Source organism: Manacus candei, unplaced genomic scaffold (genome assembly GCF_025592945.1).
Source record: "Manacus candei isolate 608988 ecotype Guabito, Panama unplaced genomic scaffold, ASM2559294v1 h1tg000081l, whole genome shotgun sequence".
Taxonomy (NCBI): Eukaryota; Metazoa; Chordata; class Aves; order Passeriformes; family Pipridae; genus Manacus; species Manacus candei.
The window spans coordinates 7,655,365-7,678,086 of NW_026138129.1; the positions used below are offsets into that span (position 1 = coordinate 7,655,365).

Consider the following 22,722-nt stretch of genomic DNA (forward strand, 5'->3'; position numbering starts at 1 on the left):
ACCATCTCCCCTCCTGGAAAGAACAGTCCCTGGGAATACTGTGGCAACTATAACACGTTATTATAACTCCTTTACCGTGCTTGCTGTCTGCTGCTCTCTGCTTGGAGGTGTTCATTCTTGCCTGTCATACACAGAATCCATGAAGGTTTATTCCACTTGCAGCAGCACAGCAACAAAGCCTGCTGTTGTGTGAAGTGACTGGAAAGCTGAGCAGCTTTCTCGCACCATGGCTGTACTAGCTGGCTTGTGCTTTGTGTGGGATCTCACTGTTGTCCTGCCTGGAAGAACAAAACCAAACCTTTTGTCCTGCTGCTGGCTGTGTGCTGGTGTAATGGATTTCAGTAATAGGAGCACAGTGGGCACAGTGAGAAAAGACTGCTTTTCTTGCTGCTATGGTAAGATGGTGAAGGAGAATTAGATATTTAATTAAACCTCCAAACAAATTTCAGTGATGGGAAATAATACCTTAACCAGATGGACAGTGTGTCTTCCCTAGAAGGCTGTATTTAAAATGTGGTCTTTTGGGTCTTGTGCTAATTGCCACATCTGCTGTAGGCTAGAATGGAAGAGAGGCCATGTTCCCCAATTGGAAATGGGCAGCATTAGCAGATGGTCTCCTGGACCCACTGTAACGCTGAAGTACAGACAACCAGACTTTGCCTAATGTGGCATGAGGGCTCTGAGCTAGGAGCACTAGAAACCAGATTCCCTGAGTGATTGGCACAGTCAGCTCTGGGATTGCTGTCCTGCTCAGCTCAAGCACTGTTGGAGAGACAGGTCATTGCAGGTAGATGCCCTGTCATTCTCAGTCTTCCTGAAGCAAGTATCTCAACAACTCCCCCCACCACACACATTCCAGCTTCTTACAAGGCTGCTTCACAGAAAGGTGAAATGTATTTCTGTGTGCTCTCATGATATGGTCTAGTAGCACAGAATTTAGCTGGTAGCTGAAAATAGAGACAATGCAAGAAATATAAGAATAAAATAGGTTTATTAGAGCTATTTTACATAAAGTAATCAAGAACGAACAACTTGAAGAACTATTTTTATACCATGGCAATATTTGTGCTGACTTGAAGCTACTGAAGTACAAAAGACGACATACAAAAAGATGCATGCCTCATTTGACTCTGGTTTTATTGGGACCCATGAGGAATGTGACATCCTTGGACAGTCAAACAAGACAGACAGCACGATTCTTGTGTATATATATGTATATATAACATGTACTGTACACATTTTACTGTTAACACATCTGAAGTTCACTCACACGTATCAATTACTTGCTCTAATTCTATGAGAATTTTTCTGGGTTGAGGGCAGATCACCAAAGCTTTCAAGCTTTGCAGGGAGCTATGGGATAACCAGCAGGAATCCTACACTCTGGCATCTTGGATAAAAACTGCTGTGTGCTGCTTTCTCACGCTGTGGAAGGGTGACAGGCTAGGGGGAGAAAAGGCTGAACAAGCCCTGAGCTCTGGGGAGAGAGACAGCTCTGGGATCATGCACAGAATTGGTGGTTTGGGTTGGAAAGGACCTTAAAGATCATCCAGCTCCAGCCCTCCTGCCACAGTCAGGGATGCCATTCACTAGATCAGGTTGCTCAGGGCTCCATTCAGCCTGGCCTTGAATACTGCCAGGGATGGGGTATCCACAGCTTCTTTGGGCAACAGTACATGACTGCTGTTGAGCACTGGGAGGTCCAAGCTCACCTGCTGAGGACTTGTATTTTTTCATTTCAGCATTTAGTAAGCATGGCTCTCTCTGCTAGCGGCACAGAAGTTTAAACTATGAATTGAAGAAAGATGCTTTGTTCTTTAAATCCCAATTTTCTTTACAAAAGCTGGCGCCTAGATAGTGATTGCTTTTAATTAACAAAGCAAGGCAAATTCTTTAATGAAAACACTTCCAGTGCATTAGGGGGAAAGTACACAAATGGGTTTCTGCTGGACAGTGAAGTAGTGCCTTGGTTGGAGCATCCCAGTCTCCAGAGCAGAGCGCAGCAGTGGCAGCACTGAGAAGAGCATGCTGGCACAGGCTTCCCCCTGTGCCAGGGCTGCTGGGCCTTGGCTGCTCCAGTGCCCTGGCCCTGGGGCACACTCGGCCTTGGCTAAGACCCCAGCTGCTGTGGGGAGGGCAAGAGCACCCTGCATGCAGCATGGAGTCTCCCCACGTTGCAGTGTCTTCTGCACAACTGCATCTACTCTCTGGAGCCTGAACGCTTCTTATTTTCTGAGCATGGGCATCTACTCATTTTTTTATATTATCACTGAAGGGGAAGAATATGTTCCTCATCTTGTAAACTGCTTCTACACTTGAAAATTAACTAAGGATTTTGGTCCTGTTACAGAGGCAGAGGTTCATGGACACAGGAGAAAGGGGAGAAAACAACTGACCAAAATCCAATTTTTAGAGATACATCCCATTGATGAGGTAATCAGACTCTTCAGATGTAATGGGTCGAGCTTTTTTAAGCTTCTGTTTCACTAAGCGCAGTCTGCAAGCAACCATAAGAAGCAGCAAAGCAGTGATGGCCAAGCCTAAGGCTAAGGGTAACACAGCACCTACAATGAGGTTAAGAGAAATTACATTTTATTTAATACAGTGAGATGCTGGTAGAGAAAACCTGACATTTTTCTTTAAAAATACAGCTAGTTTATCACTTAGATGCTAATATTTCGAGCAACTCATGCTATGAAACCAGAATATGGAGTACATTATTCAATTTTTGACCATTGTATGTGTATTGTACCAGCTGACTGAAAAACTAATGTAATTCAAAATGAATTCACATGGTTGGTCTTACCTGTTTCTGGGACTGGATGACTACCTCCAAACTGATCTCTCTTTGGCACCATTATGCCATTCCCACTTTTATCATCTGTTCTTTTCCCTGAGGAACTGTTATCTGCACAAAGTCAAGCAAGATAAATGAATATGGCTGTTCAGTGACTTAGAAAGTCTTATCCCCAGGACACTAGAATTAAATAATGTGAAGTACTAAACTTAGGGAAAAAAAATCAAACAAAAGAGCAGTAGGTTAAGAACTTCAGACTTCAACTGTATAACTTGAATTTTTGAAATAATGTGAAGCTAAAGCTAAAATGTGAATTCAGTTTTGCATCCCAAACCCCAATGCATCTCAACCAAACCCAAGTGGGGTCATCTTCCACTAAAAAAAGGATATCAATTCTGTTTTACAAACAACGTATAGACTAGTCTGAGCTAAAACTTTGCTTAAGCTCTTTACGTCTGTAGTTGAAAATGAGGCCATTTCACATTATATTGATCTCTATCCTTGGAACTTGCAAAGCAGAAAACACATAGGTTGGCTGCACAAATCACCTTAACTTTGCCTGTTACCTGACACATACAGATGCAGAACTTAGGTACTTGGAAGACATGAAAATACATGGGGAGAACATTTCAAAGAGGATGATTTGGAGTCACTGCAGCTTGTGTGGTACGTAAGATATTACAGAGCATTGTACCTACTCAAGAAGAGACAACACACACTTTGCTGCCAAGGAGTGTTCTTGGGAATGCATAGGGCGGCAGTTTTACTTTAAAAAAGCAGAGTAACTCAACTGGGACTCCCTCCTCCTGCCCTCCCACTCAAGTCCTACTCCGATAGCTGTGGGGGCACTATGCAAGAGTGACAGCTTAATCCACCAACACCCTCACAAAAATCAGTGATATGCCTACGTTTTTAAAGTATTGACTGTATTTGGGGTTTACTGATAACATAAATATTGAAGGGCACTTTGACTGCACTGCGATACATTTCCTGGCAGCCTTCAGAACTGTGACAGAGCCAACAGAAACACACTATGCTACAAGATCTGTAAAACATGAATGTGAAATGTTGTAATTGGCATTACATAGAGTGGTGGGTGTTAAGGAAGTGTTTAAGTCAATTAGCTTGGAACGTGCACTCTGTGTAACTCCCACCCACCACCATCAGCTCTGAAGAGCTGCAGAATGTGTCCCTGTCAGTGGCAGCAGCGAATACTCACAACTGTTAATTAAAGCTTAAATTGTTTTATCAATACTGTCATGAGGTCAGTGCTGATGTCCCCACTCTAAGGCAGAACACCACCTCCCAGGCTCTGGTTTTACTGCCTTGCCATTATGGATAGGTGTACATAAACACTAAGTTCACCTGCAGCAGATGCCTTAGGAATGAGCTGTGGCCTCCACCTCATTGGGCTCTTTATGTTGTTCTGGCAGGTAAAGTGGACCTAAGGGAATCCTAAGTGTAAATTGTACTGGCTTTAAAGTACCTGTCTGGTATCAGATCTGTGCAAGATCACCTGAATGTAACTTAGACTAAAACCAGCAGCTGTTTTCTGCTTCTGTTTTTCCTGAATGAAATTAAACAAATATTTGTCTTTATTTTGGAAATACCCAAAAGATATTGGCTTTTCTCAAGAGCTGCTCCAGTCTGAATGGCAAGGCTAGATCTAATGCCCGTTTTGTAAATTTGTTTCCTGCCATTTGAGTAAATGGAATATTTAAGCCAACTGCTTGTAAAGACATTTGGCAAATATGGAGAGATGTTTGGTGGGAAAATTTTGGAATGGTAGAAGAACAGAATCCCTTCAATAAAGCCTGAAGGATTTTGTTAAGACTTGTGGCTGCTTTTACATGACTGGAGAGATTATCAGTCAGTGCTGCTTAACACCTTATCTATTATCACTAGAAAACAAAGAGCAATTTCCCCAAATAAGTTTAGAAGCCTGACATAATCGTGTTACCTGGGTTTCATTTTGTTTTCACTTTCTCTTGATTTTCTAGTCTGTTAATAGTAAATTGCAATTTACAGCCCTTTCCAGTGACCCTAAATTAGAGATCTAGGTTAGAGCACCCGCTGTTGATGCCTCCACAGTAAAAACATGACTAAGGCTTGGGCACTCAGCCAAATGTTGTAATCCCAGCCTTGAACAGCACTGCACAACAGCTGGCATGGGCAGCCTGGAAGAGGCAGGGACCTTGTGCCAGGGGAATGCAAAGCTGTTATGGTGATTTATACACTTGAGTTGGCTATGCTGGGAGCACAAATCTTCAGGCTGCTCATGAATTCAACCCGTCTGCATGACCACGTTTGCTACTGGCTGTTGCTGCTTAGAAGTCAACCCACTGCTCACTCCAGTGAGCTTTGCTGCAAATGTATGTTTGCTGTATTCATCTGCACCTGCAGCAGTGCCAGAATATGCAGCTGGGTTTAAGAACTTTCCTGGAGAATGACACTTGGGCTCTTTGGAGAAGAAATGCTGTGCTGGCCTTTGCAGGAGATGCAGTCTGGGTTACTTTACTATGGAGATATGTCTGCAGAGAGAGAACAGATTCCTTTATTGACATAAAATGCCTCTTCCTGCCTCTGCTCCCAACTTTGGAAGAAAATGTTTGGCCTTCCAGCTTGGGCAAAAATTAAACCATGAGTCTGTTGCAGAAGACTCTGTTCCCTGAGTGTCCGAGGAAGTTATCTCTTAGTGTTGGACTAAGTGTTCCCCTGGAGTCACCTAGGTGTAGAGGAATCCCACTGGAAAGGCAGGATACAAAATGAGATTCAGCCATTGTCAACAATGACTGATTTTTGGCTTTTGTTTTGGTTGCTTGGTTGTGGTCTTTTTCTCCTTATTGTGAATAAATCCTCTGCTAGGCCAGGTAGAAATTTTAAATAGTACTTAACTTGGACTTGCATATTTTCATATTTTCATATTTTCACACTTCAGTGTAAATCCTTAAAAAGTTTGTGTCAAGTCAGAGACAAACATGAGGGCCACTGGAGTAAAGACAGCAGGTTAAGGGACATTTGGAACAGAGAAACTATTAAGAGAAAATGGATTCTGGGACAAATTTTCCCTTGTATGACCCTCATAGGCAGAAAGCTTATATTCTTGCTAGGAGGAACTATCCCACAGTCCAAAATATTACAGCGTAGCCCAGCTCCTTTTAAAATGGAGAAAGGATAAATATGCTAGTACTCGACAAGGAGGTCCCTTTATTGGACATCTTTATTGGAATATGAGAGATGAAATCTGTTTATGGAGAGGTAAGTAGCAGAAGGGACATGTCCTTATTGGTACTGTAACCACCACTGTATTAAAAACAAATGTATAAAAGAAAACAAAGCAAGTCCCCAGTCCTGCAACTTCTTGGGGAAAACTTCTGTTCGTTAGAAGTCAGCTGAAAGCTCCTGTATCAAGCATCAAGTCTAGCAGCCAGCTAGAACGTGCCACATGCTGTCTCCAGTAGGTAACACCTTCTTTTACTCTGCCTTGCATTCACTGGATTCGAGAGCATCACGTTTTCCTTCCTGGATTGTATTTCCATGACAATCTGAAATAGTCAACTAAGAAATAAGACAAATGTAGCCCTGAATGGAGCAGCCACAAGTAAAATGCTGGAACCTGTGCTGCCACTGTAAAGCCGTATCCCTTTAATATGTAAGCTAAGTAGACAGCTTTTCAACATATTGACATTAAAATAAGTAAATCTTTTAAAATTTATATATAATAGGAAGCCCGAATGTTTGCAAAATCAACTCCAGGCCAAAAAGCCTTGGGCCAACAAAGACCTTTTCAGTGTGACTCAGAGGCAGAGGTTCCACCTTGGCACCAGTAGTGGCTCTAGCACTGTCTCAGGAGACAGTCAATCCCAGAATAGCATTTCTGCCATTGGAATTGCTGAACTTTTGAGGCTGCTGGTATGGTTTCTTTCAGTGCTGCTTCCCTCTCCTCAAAAATGCATCTAGCAATTATTGCCCCTCTGAACACCTCCAGATGAGCTTCATGGAACTTCTTCAGCAGTTCTGTGTGTCTAATTTTTGTATCACATAATTATTAGGTTTGGTCTGTAACTTTCTTGAGATGGCAGTGATGGAGAGAAGTCTAATTAATGGATCTGGGTGAATTTTTAGGAACAGGTTAGGTGCCTGTCTCCTCAACTTTATAAAGACTGTGATGCTCACCAGTGGGGCAGGACTTGAACCTCTCTGGACCTCTGTGAATCATTAATGTACAGAATGTGACTCCTATGAAGTGTAAGTGTCTGCAGAAGAAGACAGCAGCTCAGAGCAGGTTTTGGCAGAGCATTTTTTGGCATTGCCCTTCGGATCCAGGTACGTGGCACCTCTTCACATCCCACCACATGCACCCCATTTGGAACTGATCCATAGGTGATTTTAAACCTCACTGAGCTGTTTGTTGCTTTTTTGGTTAAAAGTATTGGGTTCCTAGGTCAGTAAAGACTGGAACCTTCTATTCTGAAGGAAATTCTTAAGCATCTAAAATTAAATTTTGACTGAGTTTTGTCAAGAAAGCAATATTAAACCCAAGAGAATTAAAACTAGACATGGTCAGCTCGAAATCTTGCCTTTTTAAAATTAAAACAATTACAACAGCTACTGGTAGTACACTTATTACTGAAGCCCCATCACACTTTTTTAGTTTTATAAGAATTTCTTTCTTTGCATGTCTACTGCTGTGCAAAAGGCTGCCTTGAGAGCAAAACCAGTGCAAGTAAGTCACTGTGCAACAGGTAAACACAGAAAATGACTATGTAAAAGTGCCACACTTCTAGATGTACTTCCAATTACAACCCCTGATTATAGGTTGCTGAAGTTGGTGACCTCAGTTCTGGTTTTATGTCTGGATTCACAATCCAAATGATTTTTGAGACCTACTTAGCAGCTGAATTTCCACTGGAGGCTGCATCGTTCCTTGGAAATTTGATGTTTAGTTTAGGTGGTCCCATATTAGGTGCCACTCAAGACTATGTGAGCAAGAAGGTTTTGGATCAGACTTCAGGATTTAAGTCATTCCAGTGAGGAGCACCGAGGTCATCTACACTGCCAGAAAAGGGGAAAACTGAGGATTTTGCTATCAGTCTCTAGGCATTCACTAAGGCAGTCTAATTCTTGAAGAACATTGTTTTCACTCCCTTTGCAGTCTCCACAGATGAAGCACAAACATCTGAAGAAACACTCAAGTGCCAGCCAGGGCAGTGCCCTTTACAAGAGTCGGCAGCAGAGGGCCTTGAGCACTGCTCTGTTGTAACTGGAAAATAAAGCTGGTTATAAATAGCTGTGTCTTGGGGTCCATGAATCAGTCTAAACGTGAAGAAATAAAAGTGGGAGGTCTCATACAAAGGCCAGGGCTGGGGACTCTGCCTGTAACATCACCACACGGTGACTCACTACAGGCCTGCAGCTACTATGGAGAACAACACTGGGCACCTGTACACGTTCACTTGAGGTTGTTTGTTACCAAAGACTGAGCCTTTTCTATAGTGATGAAAGACTTCTCCTGCCCTGGAGACACAGTTCAGAAAAAAAAATGCCCATAATACTAAAGATATTAGTTCAGAGGGAAAAAAAAGAAAGAAGTCATAATTAACACAAGGAGGAAAGCAATTACTTTCACCCAAGTTGAACAGTACTTTATTATGTTCTCCTGAAGTACTCCCCTACAGATTGAAAGAGCCTTAATACATCAGCCTACAGAGCTGAACCTGGGGTGGAATTTGTATTTAGCTCACTGCATGTTTTGTTCCTTAGACTGTATTATTTTCCTGACATCCCTACATTTTAACTTTCTTTTTGCACCTGCTAAAAAGTAGACTTGACAATAATAAATCGAAAGCTACATAGAACTTCATTATTACAGGTTTCTTTTGTATCTTTTGCATTTTCAATTTTTTTCCTCTTAGGCACCAAAAAACAATTAAAATAAACTTAAGGTGCAAGACATTTTCTTTCTTTAAAGAGAATGATTTACTGAAACTGATTCATTTCAACTCTTACCTGGCACAAATCCACTGATTTGTTTCTTTGGTCCCTGAGAAAGCGATTGGTTAGACATGTCTGCATCCACTGAGAGAAATGGCTGATTTCTGACAGTGGCTTTCAGGGTGTTTTCTGCAGAGAAATTTTCATCTGTGTTTTCAGTCAGTCCCACAGTCCTTTGCTGGGTAGTGCCAAGAGCTGCGTGTGTCACTGTCTTTCGACCTGGGCTGACTGTTAACAGAAACAAAAATCATAATTTTTGTACATAATTAAAGGGAATGGGAGTGTTCTTAAGGAAGACCCTTCAATATGGGCCTTGAGGCAGGCTAAAAAACTTCCTCAGGTTCACATATATGATGATATGTGAGTTCCAGATACATAAAAGGTTAGCAGTTGCTTGCTGCCAACTGTTAAGCAAAAGTACATTCATGAACTCTACAGTGAAGTCCAGCAACTAAAATATCAATGCCAGTGGTTAGCCATTGTGCCAATTCACCCTCTGAAGATTTTCGTTCACTTAGTTGAGCGTGGGCACATACTGAGGGATGACTAATGAGAGCAAACAGAGGGATTGTGAATCAGCTGGTTCCCCTGCCTGCTCAGAGTGAGTGTTTTAGATTCTTGTAAGGTATGTAGCAGCACTTTGAATAGTATCTCTGAGACACTCTGAAACACAGTTCTTCTTTCCAGAATCATCATGCAAGTGAAAAAACTATCTTTGAAATATTCAACACAAAATCAGTCATTTAACATGCTTTGAAGAAAATTTCTGAGCACCTGCTGTATGTGGACATTACATCTTCCCATGTGCTAATTCCAATGAAAGGCTCTATGTTGGAAGCAACTTAGGGAGCTTACTCACAGGGAGAGAGAGGCCACAGAAGTGGCATCATTCCCCTTTGGTCATTTGGGCTGTGGTTACTTCCACAATCTACACCACGGCCTGGCACACTTACGATTCTGGCAGAAAGTTTCATCTGATCCATCAGGGCACTGTCTCACACCATCGCAAGCAAAAGTGATGTCAATGCAGCAGCCATCATCGCAGATAAACTGGTAGCGAGAGCAAACCCCAACACAGGCTGTTGAGAAACAATTCCCAAATTACCAAGAAATCCAGGTAGTAAGTACTGGGTCAATGACTAAAATCTGCAGCACTGAGGAAAAAGCGAAACCATGCTATGTCAAGAAGGACCATGAACAAGGCAGAAAGTTGAAGAAAGGTCAGACTCAGCTATATGATGTCATATTGACATAGAAGCTAATATAGGTAATAGCTATTTCTGACACCTTCATCACTATTCTAGAAATCTCTTTACTGCAGGAATACTCAACCTGGAGGCTGTTGCACCTTATGCCTTGTGCAGCACCCTTACAGTGCTTTAAATTCTGTTGGCCTAAGCTAAAAGGAGATCTTCTCAGGCTTAAAAGACCCAAAACAGTCCTGAAAATAAATAAATGAAATCTCTATGGCTGTAATGGCATTGCTCCAGCATGTAATTCCTACTACATACCCATTATGTATTTCGGACAATATGTTGTTTTACGTGCACACATACGGACTATATGGGATCTTTTATAGCATGTTTTCTGCAACCTAATTAAAATACATAAAGAATGCTCGTCATTTATTTACATCAGTAATCCAATGACCTCAATACAGCACAGACCAGAACAGGACTACCAGAAGGTCTCTCAAATGACTTTCATCAGAAAGGACTGACTGCTGCCTGCTCTAATATTTAGATTCCCCCAGAAATGGAGAGTGTCCCTGCACATTTCAATTTGCATACTCAAAGCTTTCCTGAAACCCATTCTGATCCTATAATTTTCACGTGTTTACATGTATGCTTTTGTCTTTCTAACAGCAGTGTAGTTCATCACTTTGTAAAGCCCTATCAAATTCAGTGTTTGATTAATGTTGTAACAGCAAATCGATTTGCATAAGGATGTCACAGCCTTTGGTTGTTATCCTGCTATTCACCAGAAAGCTGTGCAATGCTAATGGAAGCATGGCAGGAACATGGATGCCTGTTTAAAACTCCTAAAATCAGAAAATGTATCTCCTAAACTTCAGTGCTAACAATAGCATGGATCTTGCATGCATTAAGGCACTAGTTTAGCTATAGTAGTAACACTTGAATTGCTAACACAGATGGAGAATTAGAAAAATAAAAAAGACAGCGCATCCTCTATGTGCTCCATACAAAAGATACCCCTGATACCCACAGCAGCAAATAAACAAACCAGTAAACCTCTCTGGCTGCTTTAGCTGAATTAAACATTTATGAACACAACTCTATAACCCATTACTGGAACACAGGCATTATTAAGCAGGTTTTTTTGCAATACCAGTTTATTACCACAGGGACTACCTTCTCGCATAGGGATATTGCACTGGTGCAGAGCAAGGTTTTCACTGGTTCAGCTGAACAGGGTGATAACACTATTTAACTTTTACTTTGTGCCAGAGCAGCAGATATGTACTAGCAACTTGTTAATTATAACGTAATTAGAAGTTATTACATTAAAGAGACCAGGACTGACAGCCACTGAAATCTAACTTATTTTCTACCCTTTATGCTTTTTACATGTTTCTGGAGCTCAGAGTTTAAATATGAAGAGTCAGTTCCAGTTTCAGTTCCCCCAGTAGCATAGGCTTCAATAACAACCACTAGACAGAAAATCTTAAATGCAAGAAAACAAGAAGTCATCTTTTAGACTACAGATGCAGGTCACTATTATTATTAGTCTGCCTCACACAGATTAACTGATTTTAGCTGATAGCACAACAGCTAAGTTTAACTGATAGCACAAGCCTTGTCATGTTGTCTACACCATCCCAATGTTACAATGTGCCTGATACCTATGGCAGTATTTCATTTTTACAACCCTGCATGCTTATAAGCACTAGAAGGACAAATATTCAATACTTGGAAATATTATTGCTGTAACACACAATAGCTGCTTGTTTGTTTCTTCACTTTGAAAGAGTGACTCAAAGCTGAAAGAGATGCCATTATGTAGTGGATAAAGACAAAATAAAACACTAGAAATGGAGAATAAGATTTTGCCTCTATCAAGACCCTTGCTCTGCTCTGAATACCATACCCTTGGTGTCACTCAGGCAACAAAAACTCGTTTTCTCACCTCCTGCGGAATGAACCATGGGCAGAACGGTCACAGATACATTGTCAGAGCTCCGCTGGCCTGCAGTGTCTGTCACAGTTAGCTGGAAAATATACCCGCCTTCCTGGACGTGAGACAGTTTCAGTGTTCCTGGCTGTGGTACCTGATTAAAGACAGAGAGTGAAAAAACCCATATTGGTATAAACAATCCATCCATAAACTTCTAGGAATAGGGAGCTCGTTTCATGCAGATTAAATAATTCTCTTAAATCTAGTCAGCCCAGTCAAGCATATATGTCCACATGTAACATTTGATCTCTTTTTTTTTTTTTTTTGCACCCATTTGTAAAAATAAACACAATATTTAGGTACTGTTTTTCATGGTACACTCAGTTACCTGGAGCTGTGGATCTTAGCACTGGAAAATAAATGGACACGTACATTTAACTCAGTTTTTCAGTAATTAGAAATGTAAGTTTAGAGGGTAAGCAGTAAAACATCAGCCTTTTGCTCTCTATTGAGTTAGTCTGTAGACAATATACATGGATCCACAGAGGTGACTTCTGCTACATATTGATTTATGATAAAGTGAGTGGTAGCATGGCTTTATCAACAAGACTGCCCACCTCTGACCAGTATGACATTTGATACAGTCACAACTTTTGCAAATTGCTGGACTGAATTTTTCCACATCCTGTGCTGAATTTCCATGGCTTGCTCTGAACCAGATATAAGTTCATCTACAGTGAGTGATCTAATCATTTGGTTTCAGAAAGTCATGGGATAAAAAAACTTAAAAGTGTATTAGATCATTAAGAAATTAATAAAATAACTTATTCTATGGTAATTTAAAGCAGGTACCAAACTAGCATTATTAGTACAATAGTAATTTAGAAGTACCTCTAAATAAAATGAGTGTGGTATTTGTAAATGTTGAACTTTTTTTAACCTCATAACCATTACCAGTCACGAATAATTTCATCTGTCTCAGAATTCACTAACACATACTTCAGTAAGTACAAAAAAGCACATCAGGTTTACTGGACATGTAGTGCATTTTTACAAATAAAGCACACAGGGCTATTTTTATAAGTAATTGAAAGGCATAGTAAAATCCTCTGTGATTATCTTTAATATTAAACCAAAGATTCAATAAAGATCTTTGCTTATTTAAAGTTGCTTTTCATGAAAGAAAACAGGAGTTTTTGATTAATATGATCATAGCATTCTAGACCTACCTTTATAGCAGAATGTATTGATAAATGCATTTTTCTCTCTGAGTAACAGAATTTGCTAACTGAAATTTCTTTCCTTGTCTATTTGCATGAATGCACTTGGTTATCTGATTATTCTGTTGATTACATCCTGATGGAGTGTATGACCCATTAGAATTTTATTCTTTAGTGTATTACAGAAATTAATATGCTCTAAAAGATATGTGCTGCTGTTCACTGTGACTACTGGGAGAGCAAACACGGTATTTAAATCTCATGAGCCCTGGAGTCCAAGTTTCTTCTCAGTGCAGAGCTAGAGAAATGCCACTGACTTCCAAATATGCCACCACTGCTCCCAGTGACCTCTGTGCTTTCCTTTTTATCTTCATCCTGCCCCGAAGAATGCTTGCCTGAACTTGCTTTCTTAGAAACTTTGGCTTAAAATAGATAGTAAATTTCCAGATAATCAGCATTTTAAAAAACCCCAACCCATTATTGTCCCTAAGTGTCAAGGAGCTGCACAGCTACAGAGTGTGGGTCCCAATCTGAGAAGCAAATTATCTAAAAAGCAATAATCAGTCACAATAGAAAAAAAATAATTACGCTGGCTTCCTTCTACAATATGATAAGATCTCTCTATAGCAGTCCTTTCACCTCCTTTGTCTTCTATTTATTCTTCAGTCCATAAGAGCAATGCAACAGCTGCCTTTTATCTTATTTAAACACATTCCCATTCTCCCTTGTAGCTGTGGATTCATGCATTATTCTCAAAGAATAAATGACATGAAATTTAGTAACTTCAGGGCAGTAACTAAAGCACAAAAGACATCAACTGAAGAATGTATGAAAAAAATCACAATTATTAATTCAACTCTAAAAATTAAATTATCATGAGTAATCATCAGGGTACATATCTGTAGGAGAAATCCCAGCTTATTTGAACACAATGAAAAAGTATTTATTTAAGCATGAATGTGTGTCAAATTCATTTTCCGTTAACAGATACAAAGAAACCACCAAGACTAATGTGATTTTCACAAGTTTGAATGGATATGAGGCTTGTCTGTATTTTCAGAGTGACTCTGAGTAATAGTAAAACATATAAATTTTAAATCTTTTTTTTTAATTTTCATTTTTTTCTTACTCTAGATATATTACTACATCACCGAGTGTTTAATTGCTCTTGAAAGAAAATAATACTGCAAGGGGTTATATTAACAAGTCCTGCTAATAAAATGTTCATTTCATCTAGATAATATCTAGCAACTATTCTTAAAGCTTCATTTTGGTCCACGCTCTCTCACCTTTACATATCCTTCCCGCTCAAGATGGAGTTCCCAGTGTGCCCTGGATACTGTGGGCTGTGAACAGACTATGAGTAGACTCTTTGGGTTTGAGACATTTTTCCTTTCTTTTCTGCTGATCCTAGAGCATTCACAAAGAAGGCTAAGACGAAAGATCCCTCTCTCGATGGCTAATTTTAAGCTGAAACCAAAGCGATGGATGAAATATCTCAAAAGGTCTATATCACACATTTCTTTGCAGTTTCTCCAGAAGCATTGACAGAAGGCTGTTGGTGAAAATACCTAATAAGGTAATAATTTTTAGTAACTGAATTACTGATGGGTCTCTAACCTGGATCACAGAAGCTGAAAACCAAGTGCAAGTGAGCACTTGGCAAAAGGAAGCAGAGCTGAAATGTAGTAAAGCATTAGCATCTACTTGTTTGCTGCTGGCTGTCTCATGCCATCTAGGATAGAGATTAACTGTATAAACCACTAGAAATAATCACTGGAACAAACTCCCCAGGGAGTCCTCCTTCACTGGAGGTCTTCAAGATGTGACTTGACAGATAATTTCATCTAGGCTCCTTGTCCCACAAAAGGGTGGCCCAGATGATCTTTTGAGGTCTCTTCCAACCTGGGCTGCTCTACATTTCTGTGAAATAAATGTTCAAATTGTACAGACATCCTAATTTTGGTGCCTGGTAGACAGATCCATTTGAATACATTTAATATTTTTAGCTCTACATTTAAAACTGTATAAACACAACAATCTGGAATTAACTGTCCATGTTGTGAGATTGCACATGTACCTGCATTTCAACCGATGAGTCACCCTGCAGCAGTGTCCACTCATACTGCACAATTCCATGGTCATCTGAACTTTCTCGGCCATCCAAAAGCACCCAATCAACAGGTGACTGTAGCACAATATCTTGTCCTGCCTTGCACTGTGGAGGCTCATCATATTCTTCTTCTTCAATAGAAAAGGAGAAGACCAGTTACTATCAGGGGAAACTGAGTTATTATTTATATACAACACATTTTTTTTCTTGGTTAAGGTATTGTTTCACTGCTGTGCAACTTTCTGAAAGATGGACATGTTCATTAGTGCACCAAAGTAATATCTACTTCAATTTTAGTTAACTGTTCTATATTCAATGATGTCTTCGGGAATTAACTGCTACATTAGAAACACATGGCATAGAAAACCTCTCAGGCACCTGTGTGTTTCAGTAACACAACAAACAAGATTTTTAGCATCAGTGTAGTTTTTTAATCTGAACTAATGAAAATGGGTTGAAATATGAATTACATAAACAGTTACAGCACACTTTTTATAGCACTCTGCATAATTCAATAGGCTTTTAGTCTCTTTATAATACATCATTACAGGAGTGAAAGACTTATTTAGCATAAGGTGGCACCCTGGTGAAGCAGAATCAGAAACAACCACCAATTTTAAGTGCCTCATTTAAGACATTCAAAGGTTGATTTTCAGACTATTTAGGATTTGTAGCATTTTGCTACATTCAAAGTACAATTGTTATTGATTAAAATTGTGAGTACTAAGTATTTTTGCCAATCAAACCACAAATTTTTCAGGTTAGACTAACAAAAGCCATGATCTGTTAACAGACAGAGCCTGTGAGAAGTAAAGCCATTTGTTCTGCAACCTGCAGACAGTGCAGAGAAGACAGAGGGATAAAATCTAGATCAACAAGTCAGTATTTGACAACTTTAGCCACAAGATTGTATTTTTCTGCAGTTCCCCACTCAAGTTTCATTCTTTCTGGCACTCTGGAGTGCCAGGGCGTTTTCTGCTCTTCAACCCCTGTAAAGGATATTGATATTATGCTCAGAAAAGCATCTACTGAACATAAGGTTGTAACTTCACTGTGTTAGCTGCACAAGGAAAGGCATTTCCCTGTCATTGTAGGGGATCTTACTTGGATATGCTCTTCAACAGTATCAAGAACTTGCTCGAAGGCACGGAGCTCATCAGAGCAGTTGGACAACTGTTTATCTCTGACTGAACAGCAAACTTCTTATTTCTTGTTTTTGTCAGCAGTAGGTAAGAGATAGAAAAATACAAGGCAAATGTCATAAGTTAGGAAAACATACAAATAAACAGGGTCTGATAATAGAAAGTAAGGAACCAGTTCTCACTCATCCAGCTGGCACAGGAAGGTTTGCCTAATTTGTACACACTCAGTTCTCAAAACCAACTTTGTTTTAAAAGCAACATCTAGGTGCAAAAAAGCCCCTAATTGTTAATAACCACCACCATTATAGTGCCAGGGCAACTTTTATTTGGTATATATGAGTTATGTAACATCTTCCCACAATTATTAACTTTACCAATAACTGTAAAAAAGAGACCAACCTGGGTCTGAAACAGCAGAGCCCATTCTTCCGCTTCTACCTTGGAAAGGGGTTTCATGTCACATGCCTGTTTAAATGACTAGATCAATGTCCTGCAGGGGCAGAGACAAACCCCACTTCGCCTGGGCCCTAAGCAATAAGGATACTGTCTTCCTGGACTAACTTTATACTCCAGCAGCATGAGTTGCAATGGAAGGACCACTGCACGTTGAGGCAGGTCACAGAAATTCATGCCAGCTCTTTGCTAAAGATGAGTGAGGGACCACTCTGGTCCCAAAGGATGGAAGCACCACCTTTTGCTTGTAAGGCACCAGATTATCTTCAGAAAGGTAAATCAACAGCAAAACTGCTCAGGTTTGTTCTAGTAAAGGAAAAATTGGCCTGATAGAGACATATGGCATGGGAGGAGATATTCTATTGAGCTGAAGACTCTTTTTCCACAGCAAAGTTTTAAGTAATGGAATACATAATCCTTAGTTAGTGAAACACCTTCAGATCTGGGGAATACATACTTCTAAGAAATCAGCATAAAAAACCAAGGAGGGATACTCAGGAGCCACTTAAAACCACCACTCATGGGAGTAAAGGACTATCAGCCACAGGTTAGCAGAAAAATAAAACTCAGAAAGCATCTCTAAACTTCTGTTTTTAACATGCAATTAGGTTGAATGTAAATAAGCAGTACAGAACTGGTATCTCAGGTCAACACTCTGAGATGATGGAGCTGGCTACTTTCTAGAAAAAGGGGTGCAACTTTATAATGCTTTTTATTTTGAGGGGGTAACACGATAGGTTTAATTTATTCTGCTTCCTCCATCCTTTATACAGACTTATCCTGCCAATAATTAACCTGCCTTCTGAATGAAAACTTTGTTACAAAAGTTTATTTTGCTGACAACTCCTGAATGTGTTTGATATTAGTTTACCTTAATGCTGAATCTTTTCATTGCTCATCACTAATGAGCGGCACAGAAGCAAAGTCAGACATTTCCAGTGAGACACTCAAGTCCTCTTTATTTCTACATCAAAAATTTAAGAATTTGCCCAGCAAAGGTGAAAACAATTACCTCTCATTTCCGTACAGGCATACGGGGGTTCACTGTTAGCACAGCACAAACTGCCTGGGAGTGCAACATAAATCCACAGCCAAACCAGCACAAACTGGATGTATAGTGAAGAACTTGGACTTACACTGAAATGTAAGTCTCTCTAAACTGTCCTGGAATTGCACAGACACACTTGATCTGAGAAATATGTATCTGCCATTAATTGCTCACAGAATTAAATAGCAACTGGGTTTGGTTTAATGAGGATCCTTAACATAAATGAAACCCCACACTGTATCCTAATGCTCAAAAATATTTTGGAATTATGAGGGCACCACATCTATGGAAAAATGTTGTTTTGGTATTGTCAGAAAGAAAACAACAGAAGACTAAACACCAAATACTCTGAAAAAAAAAAAAGGAACAGCTAAAACATGATCCCCTCATAGAAGAAAATCTTGAAATGAGAAGTTCTTTCTTAAATTTTCTAAATTCAGTCATGGGGTGACAGAAGGGAAAAGAGATGTGCCTTTGTTGTCCTGTTGTCCAGATTATTTTTTCAGTGTAATTTAATTCAGTGGTAAAGAACATCAGAGCAAAATAATTCAATCTTAATTTTATCTCTTCTGGTCCATGTCACAGCTGACAGACATTTGAATAAAAGTTCATTCTCCTTTGTGGCTTTGCTTCAGCTCCAGTGTAATTGCATTAAGAAATCATAATCCCCTGTTTCTGATACCACCATCACCCACAAGGCAGACTTTTAAATAAACCCAAAAGAACGCAGAGCAATTTGCAGATTGGGAATTGAAACTGCCTTGCAAGCCCAGTGCCGACAGACACAAATCTGACAAAAAGGCAAAGCATTTAAGAATTCCAGAATTCAAGAACTCAAGGAACTCAAGAAATTCAAGATTTCTAATAGGTAGAGTATTAGTTGTACAATAGTATTAGCTCCAGGTTATAAAAGAATTAAGGCAGTTCAAAATGAAGCCTAATTCAAGACTTCAATGTAAAATTTAGTCTTAACCCTTCTATCTTGCAAGTGCATATGGGCTTATGAAACACAATTACCCTGAAGTTGCTACATAAATAGTGCTGTGTAACTAATACTTTCCCCGTTGAAAATGTCAAAATCATACCTTGGGTTTTTCTGGTACCTTAAGCTTGCTTCATCTCTGGTGACATAAGATTCTTGCTATAGTTCTCTAATTATCCTGCTCACACACTTTGCAAAAAATATTTAGGCATCATAACACCTCTACAAATTCAGCCCCTGCTCTCTCACATTTCCAGGGGATTCCCACTGACATTCTCAAGAAACAGGCAGGACTGGATGGACCCCTGCCAAGGGAGCAGTAACAGCAGGCACATCTGGGCATGGTTTTCATCCACACCAATATCAGGTCTTCCTGTTGCATGCAGTGACTAATTTACTTCAGTCGAAATCTATTGCTGAAGAAAATGCAAATGATATTTAGGAAGGTATTGTCAACAGAGGTAATGAAATTAAGTCAAAATTATTTAAGATGTAACTGTTTAACAACAGGAGGTGGGGGAGGGAAAGTAAATTCTTTGGATCAGGTGCTAGGAAACAGACTCCAAATCTAGAAATCCAGACTTGTTTTCATCTACAGCTGCTTGCTCTGAAATATGTTGTTTTTAAATATGCTTCAGGGTTGAACAAACCGCTGCTTTGGATGTGGCCCAGGTTCCAGAGGTGCTGCCTCTGAACTACTGGTGAGGTATCCTTGTCTTCTTCAGTCTAGCTCTCAAGTTCTTAAGCAGGAAAAATCCTGAATTAAGTGAATGAGAAACCAGCTTAGGCAATAACATTTGGACAGCACCCCCAAGAAGAAAGGCATTTGCTTGCCCTCAGGCTACTGCACCAGGTTCTGCCATAGCTGGGATCAGCATCCCAGTCATGCTTTCCAAGGTGTCCAGCACCTGCAGTTCCCAGGGAGCTGGGACCTCTCTGGTCCCCCAGGGGTGTATGGCCCGTGAACAAGCTCACCCCACTGGCTGGCTCCCAGCCACAGGCCAGCTGGCACAGTGGACCCCAAGGGTTCTGCAGAGACAGACGGATGAGGAGTGGGTTTCTCCAAGCCCGAATACCCCCAAAGCCCGAACACCCTCCCAGAATGGGTAAGGTTGGAAGGGACCACAGTGGGTCACCTGGTCTAACCTCCCTGCTCAAGCGGCATCACATGGCACAGGATTGTGTCCAGATCGTTCTTGAGTATCTCCAGTGAGGGAGACTGGACAGACTCTCTGGGCAACCTGTTCCAGTGCACGGTCACCTGCCCAGCAAAGTTGTTCTTCCTCATATTCAGGCGGAACTTTCTGTGCATCCGTTTCTGCCCGTTGACTCTTGTCCTATTGCTCGGCACCACCTAGAAAAGCCTGACTCCATCCTCTTGGCATACCTCCTTTAGATACTTATACACATGGATAAGGTCACCTCGGGCGCGGCCGGGCCGCCTCTCCCGGCTCGGGGAGTCCCGCCGAAAGGCGCTCCTCGCTCCCTCCTCCCGCCGGCGACGCCTCTCGGCCCCGGAGCGCCTTCCCGGCACCGGGGCAGACGCACGGACGGCGCCCGCTCCCCCCGCCGGCCCCGCCGCCCCCGTGCCGAGGTCCGCCATGTCCCTCCCGCCGCGGGGCCGCCGCTCCCTCCCGCGCAGGTGGCTTACCCGGCGGCGGCGGGGCGCTGCCGGCCGTCCGGCGGCTGTAGGAGCTGTACCCGCGGTGCGGGGCGAAGCGGCACACGGGGCGGCCGCGGTGCGTGCAGTTGAAGAGGTAGCAGCCCGGCTCGGCCGCCGTGCCCCGAGGGCGGGCGGGCCCCTGCACCACGGCCAGCGTGCAGCGCGGCTCGGCGCAGCAGGCGTCCAGGCACTGCCGCCAGCCCGACACGGCGCCCGGCGCCCGCAAGAAGGTGGCGCCGGCCGCGATGGAGTCCTTGGTGCGGATGATGGAGTCGGGCCTGGCGGAGAAGCTGCCGCTGCCGCCGCACCGCTCCCCGCCGCCCCCGCCGCCGCTCGCCGTCGCCGGCGGCCCCGGCTCCTCCTGCTGCAGCTGCCGGCGGAACTCCTCCAGCAGCGTCTCCACGCCCGAGATCTGCGAGCGCAGGTCGGCCAGCGGCGCCGCGCAGCGCCCGCCCGGCAGCACGGCCCGGCCGCCCAGCGCCGCCAGCAGCACCAGCACCAGCGCCGCCATGGCCCCAGGCGGCGGCGGCGGCGCGGCTCCCCCCGCCGGCTCCCCCGAGCGAGCGGGCGCGGGAGGCGCCGGCCCCGCCCGGCTGCACCAGGCGGCGCGGCCGCGCTCAGCACCCGCCGCCCGAACAGCTCCGGCGGGCCCCGCCCCGGCCCCGCCCCCGAGGGGGACTCCGTCAGGGGCTGGAGCCACAGGACAAGGAGTGGTGGGTTCGAACTCAGAGAAGGGAGATTTAGATTGGATATACGGAAGAAATATTTTACCGTGAGGGTGGTTAGATGCTGGAACAGGCTGCCCAAAGAAGTTGTGGGTGCCTCGTCCCTGGTACTGTTCAAGACCAGGCTGGATAAGGCCTTGAACAGCCTGGTCTAGTTGAAGGTACCCCTGCCCACGGCAGCAGGATTGGGACTAGGTGATCTTTAAGGTCCCTTCCAGCCTTTAGCCTTCTATGACTCTGTGACTCCACAAGGGGAGGTGACACCTGCAAATAATCGGGGCTGGTGATCACTGAAACTGCTGGTGATTCTGTGACCCTGAGGAAGGAAATAAACAAACAAACAAACCAACCAGAAATCGTGTGCAGGGCTCCATCCCAGGTGTAGCATTTCTGCTCACAAATTAAGGGGGGGGAAAAAAAGCCCAGTAGTCAAAAATGTAACACATAAAGATGTGACCTCTTCAATTTTAGCAAAAAATCCCACATGGGATCTTAACCACCCAAGACATTGGTGAAGAGCTCCCCGTGCAAGTTTTTGAAATGTTTGCTAAATGACTTTCAGAGAAATGCTTCTAATTAAATGAATCAGTTTTATGTCTGTCACAACTTCTGCTTTATCATGAAATTAAGGCTGATTCTGCGACACAAATTAATAAGTGTGTTATCCCTCAAAATCAGCAATCCTCCAAAACAGCCGCTTTGTTATTTTTCATCAGATATGTGAAGCCTCAAAGCACTGGAATGGCACACTGAGACCTGTCTACTAGCGCTGAGAAATATAAGCTTGACAGTAAATGTATAGAGCTGGTGATGGGCCTTGTGCTGCGTACAAAGGGATGTCATAAGGGGCAGAGAGCTCTGTCTTTCCATATTAGTTTCATTCTTGCAAGCACCTTTAGACACAGACTCTTACATTTGTTGAATTACTGGAAAAGTCTTATTTCAGGCCATGTTCCCAGCATAACTCAGAATTGCCTCCGAAGCAAATACACTTTATTATTCTGCCATTGTGGACCCTTGGGTGTTGCCCAAAAAATTCACGTGCAGCTTATAGTTTGGATTATGATTTCTCCTCTGCCTCTCCCAAATCATGGGGCTGTAGTCATTGAAGCAGGTTGGCCTGTCAGCAGTACAGCTGTTGAAGACTGATTTTTTTCCTGGCTGCGTGCTCTGTGGGTTTTCTAAATTTCTAGAAATTATATTTTTGAGACTTTCAATTTCTGACCAATTTTAGTTGAAAATGATCAATACATTTAAAGGTTATGGGAAAATGAGCCAGCTAGACAATAAAATGGTATAATCCTTGTTTGCTTTGAAAATCAGGCTAAAATGACATCATTTAATTTTTTAGGGAAATTTTCAAGAGGTGATCAATTTATTCATATGGAGATGCTGACTGTAAGGTACTGATTTGCTAGAAGTGACACTGGTTTGCTGCTGCTCTGCTGTC

At 42.2% G+C, this 22,722-nt stretch overlaps 1 protein-coding gene across 3 annotated transcripts; it reads right to left on the minus strand.

Moving 5' to 3' along the window:
• Positions 1–974: 974 nt before the first annotated feature.
• Positions 975–21,305, minus strand: LRP11 (LDL receptor related protein 11). 3 transcript variants are annotated; one of them, XM_051811229.1, is made up of 7 exons: positions 20,536–21,225; positions 15,227–15,387; positions 11,939–12,080; positions 9,745–9,870; positions 8,807–9,019; positions 2,807–2,908; positions 975–2,564 (listed from the first exon to the last, which is right to left on the minus strand). In XM_051811229.1, the coding sequence occupies exons 1-7, from the start codon at positions 21,056–21,058 to the stop codon at positions 2,410–2,412; spliced, it is 1,422 nt and encodes a 473-aa protein (XP_051667189.1). In that variant the 5' UTR covers positions 21,059–21,225; the 3' UTR covers positions 975–2,409. The 3 variants fall into 3 exon arrangements, with proteins under 3 accessions (XP_051667189.1, XP_051667188.1, XP_051667190.1); XM_051811228.1 differs by having other exon boundaries at positions 15,227–15,390; positions 20,536–21,222; XM_051811230.1 differs by lacking the exons at positions 975–2,564; positions 2,807–2,908 and adding an exon at positions 3,348–6,342 and having other exon boundaries at positions 15,227–15,390; positions 20,536–21,305.
• Between the last annotated feature and the right edge of the window lie 1,417 nt (positions 21,306–22,722).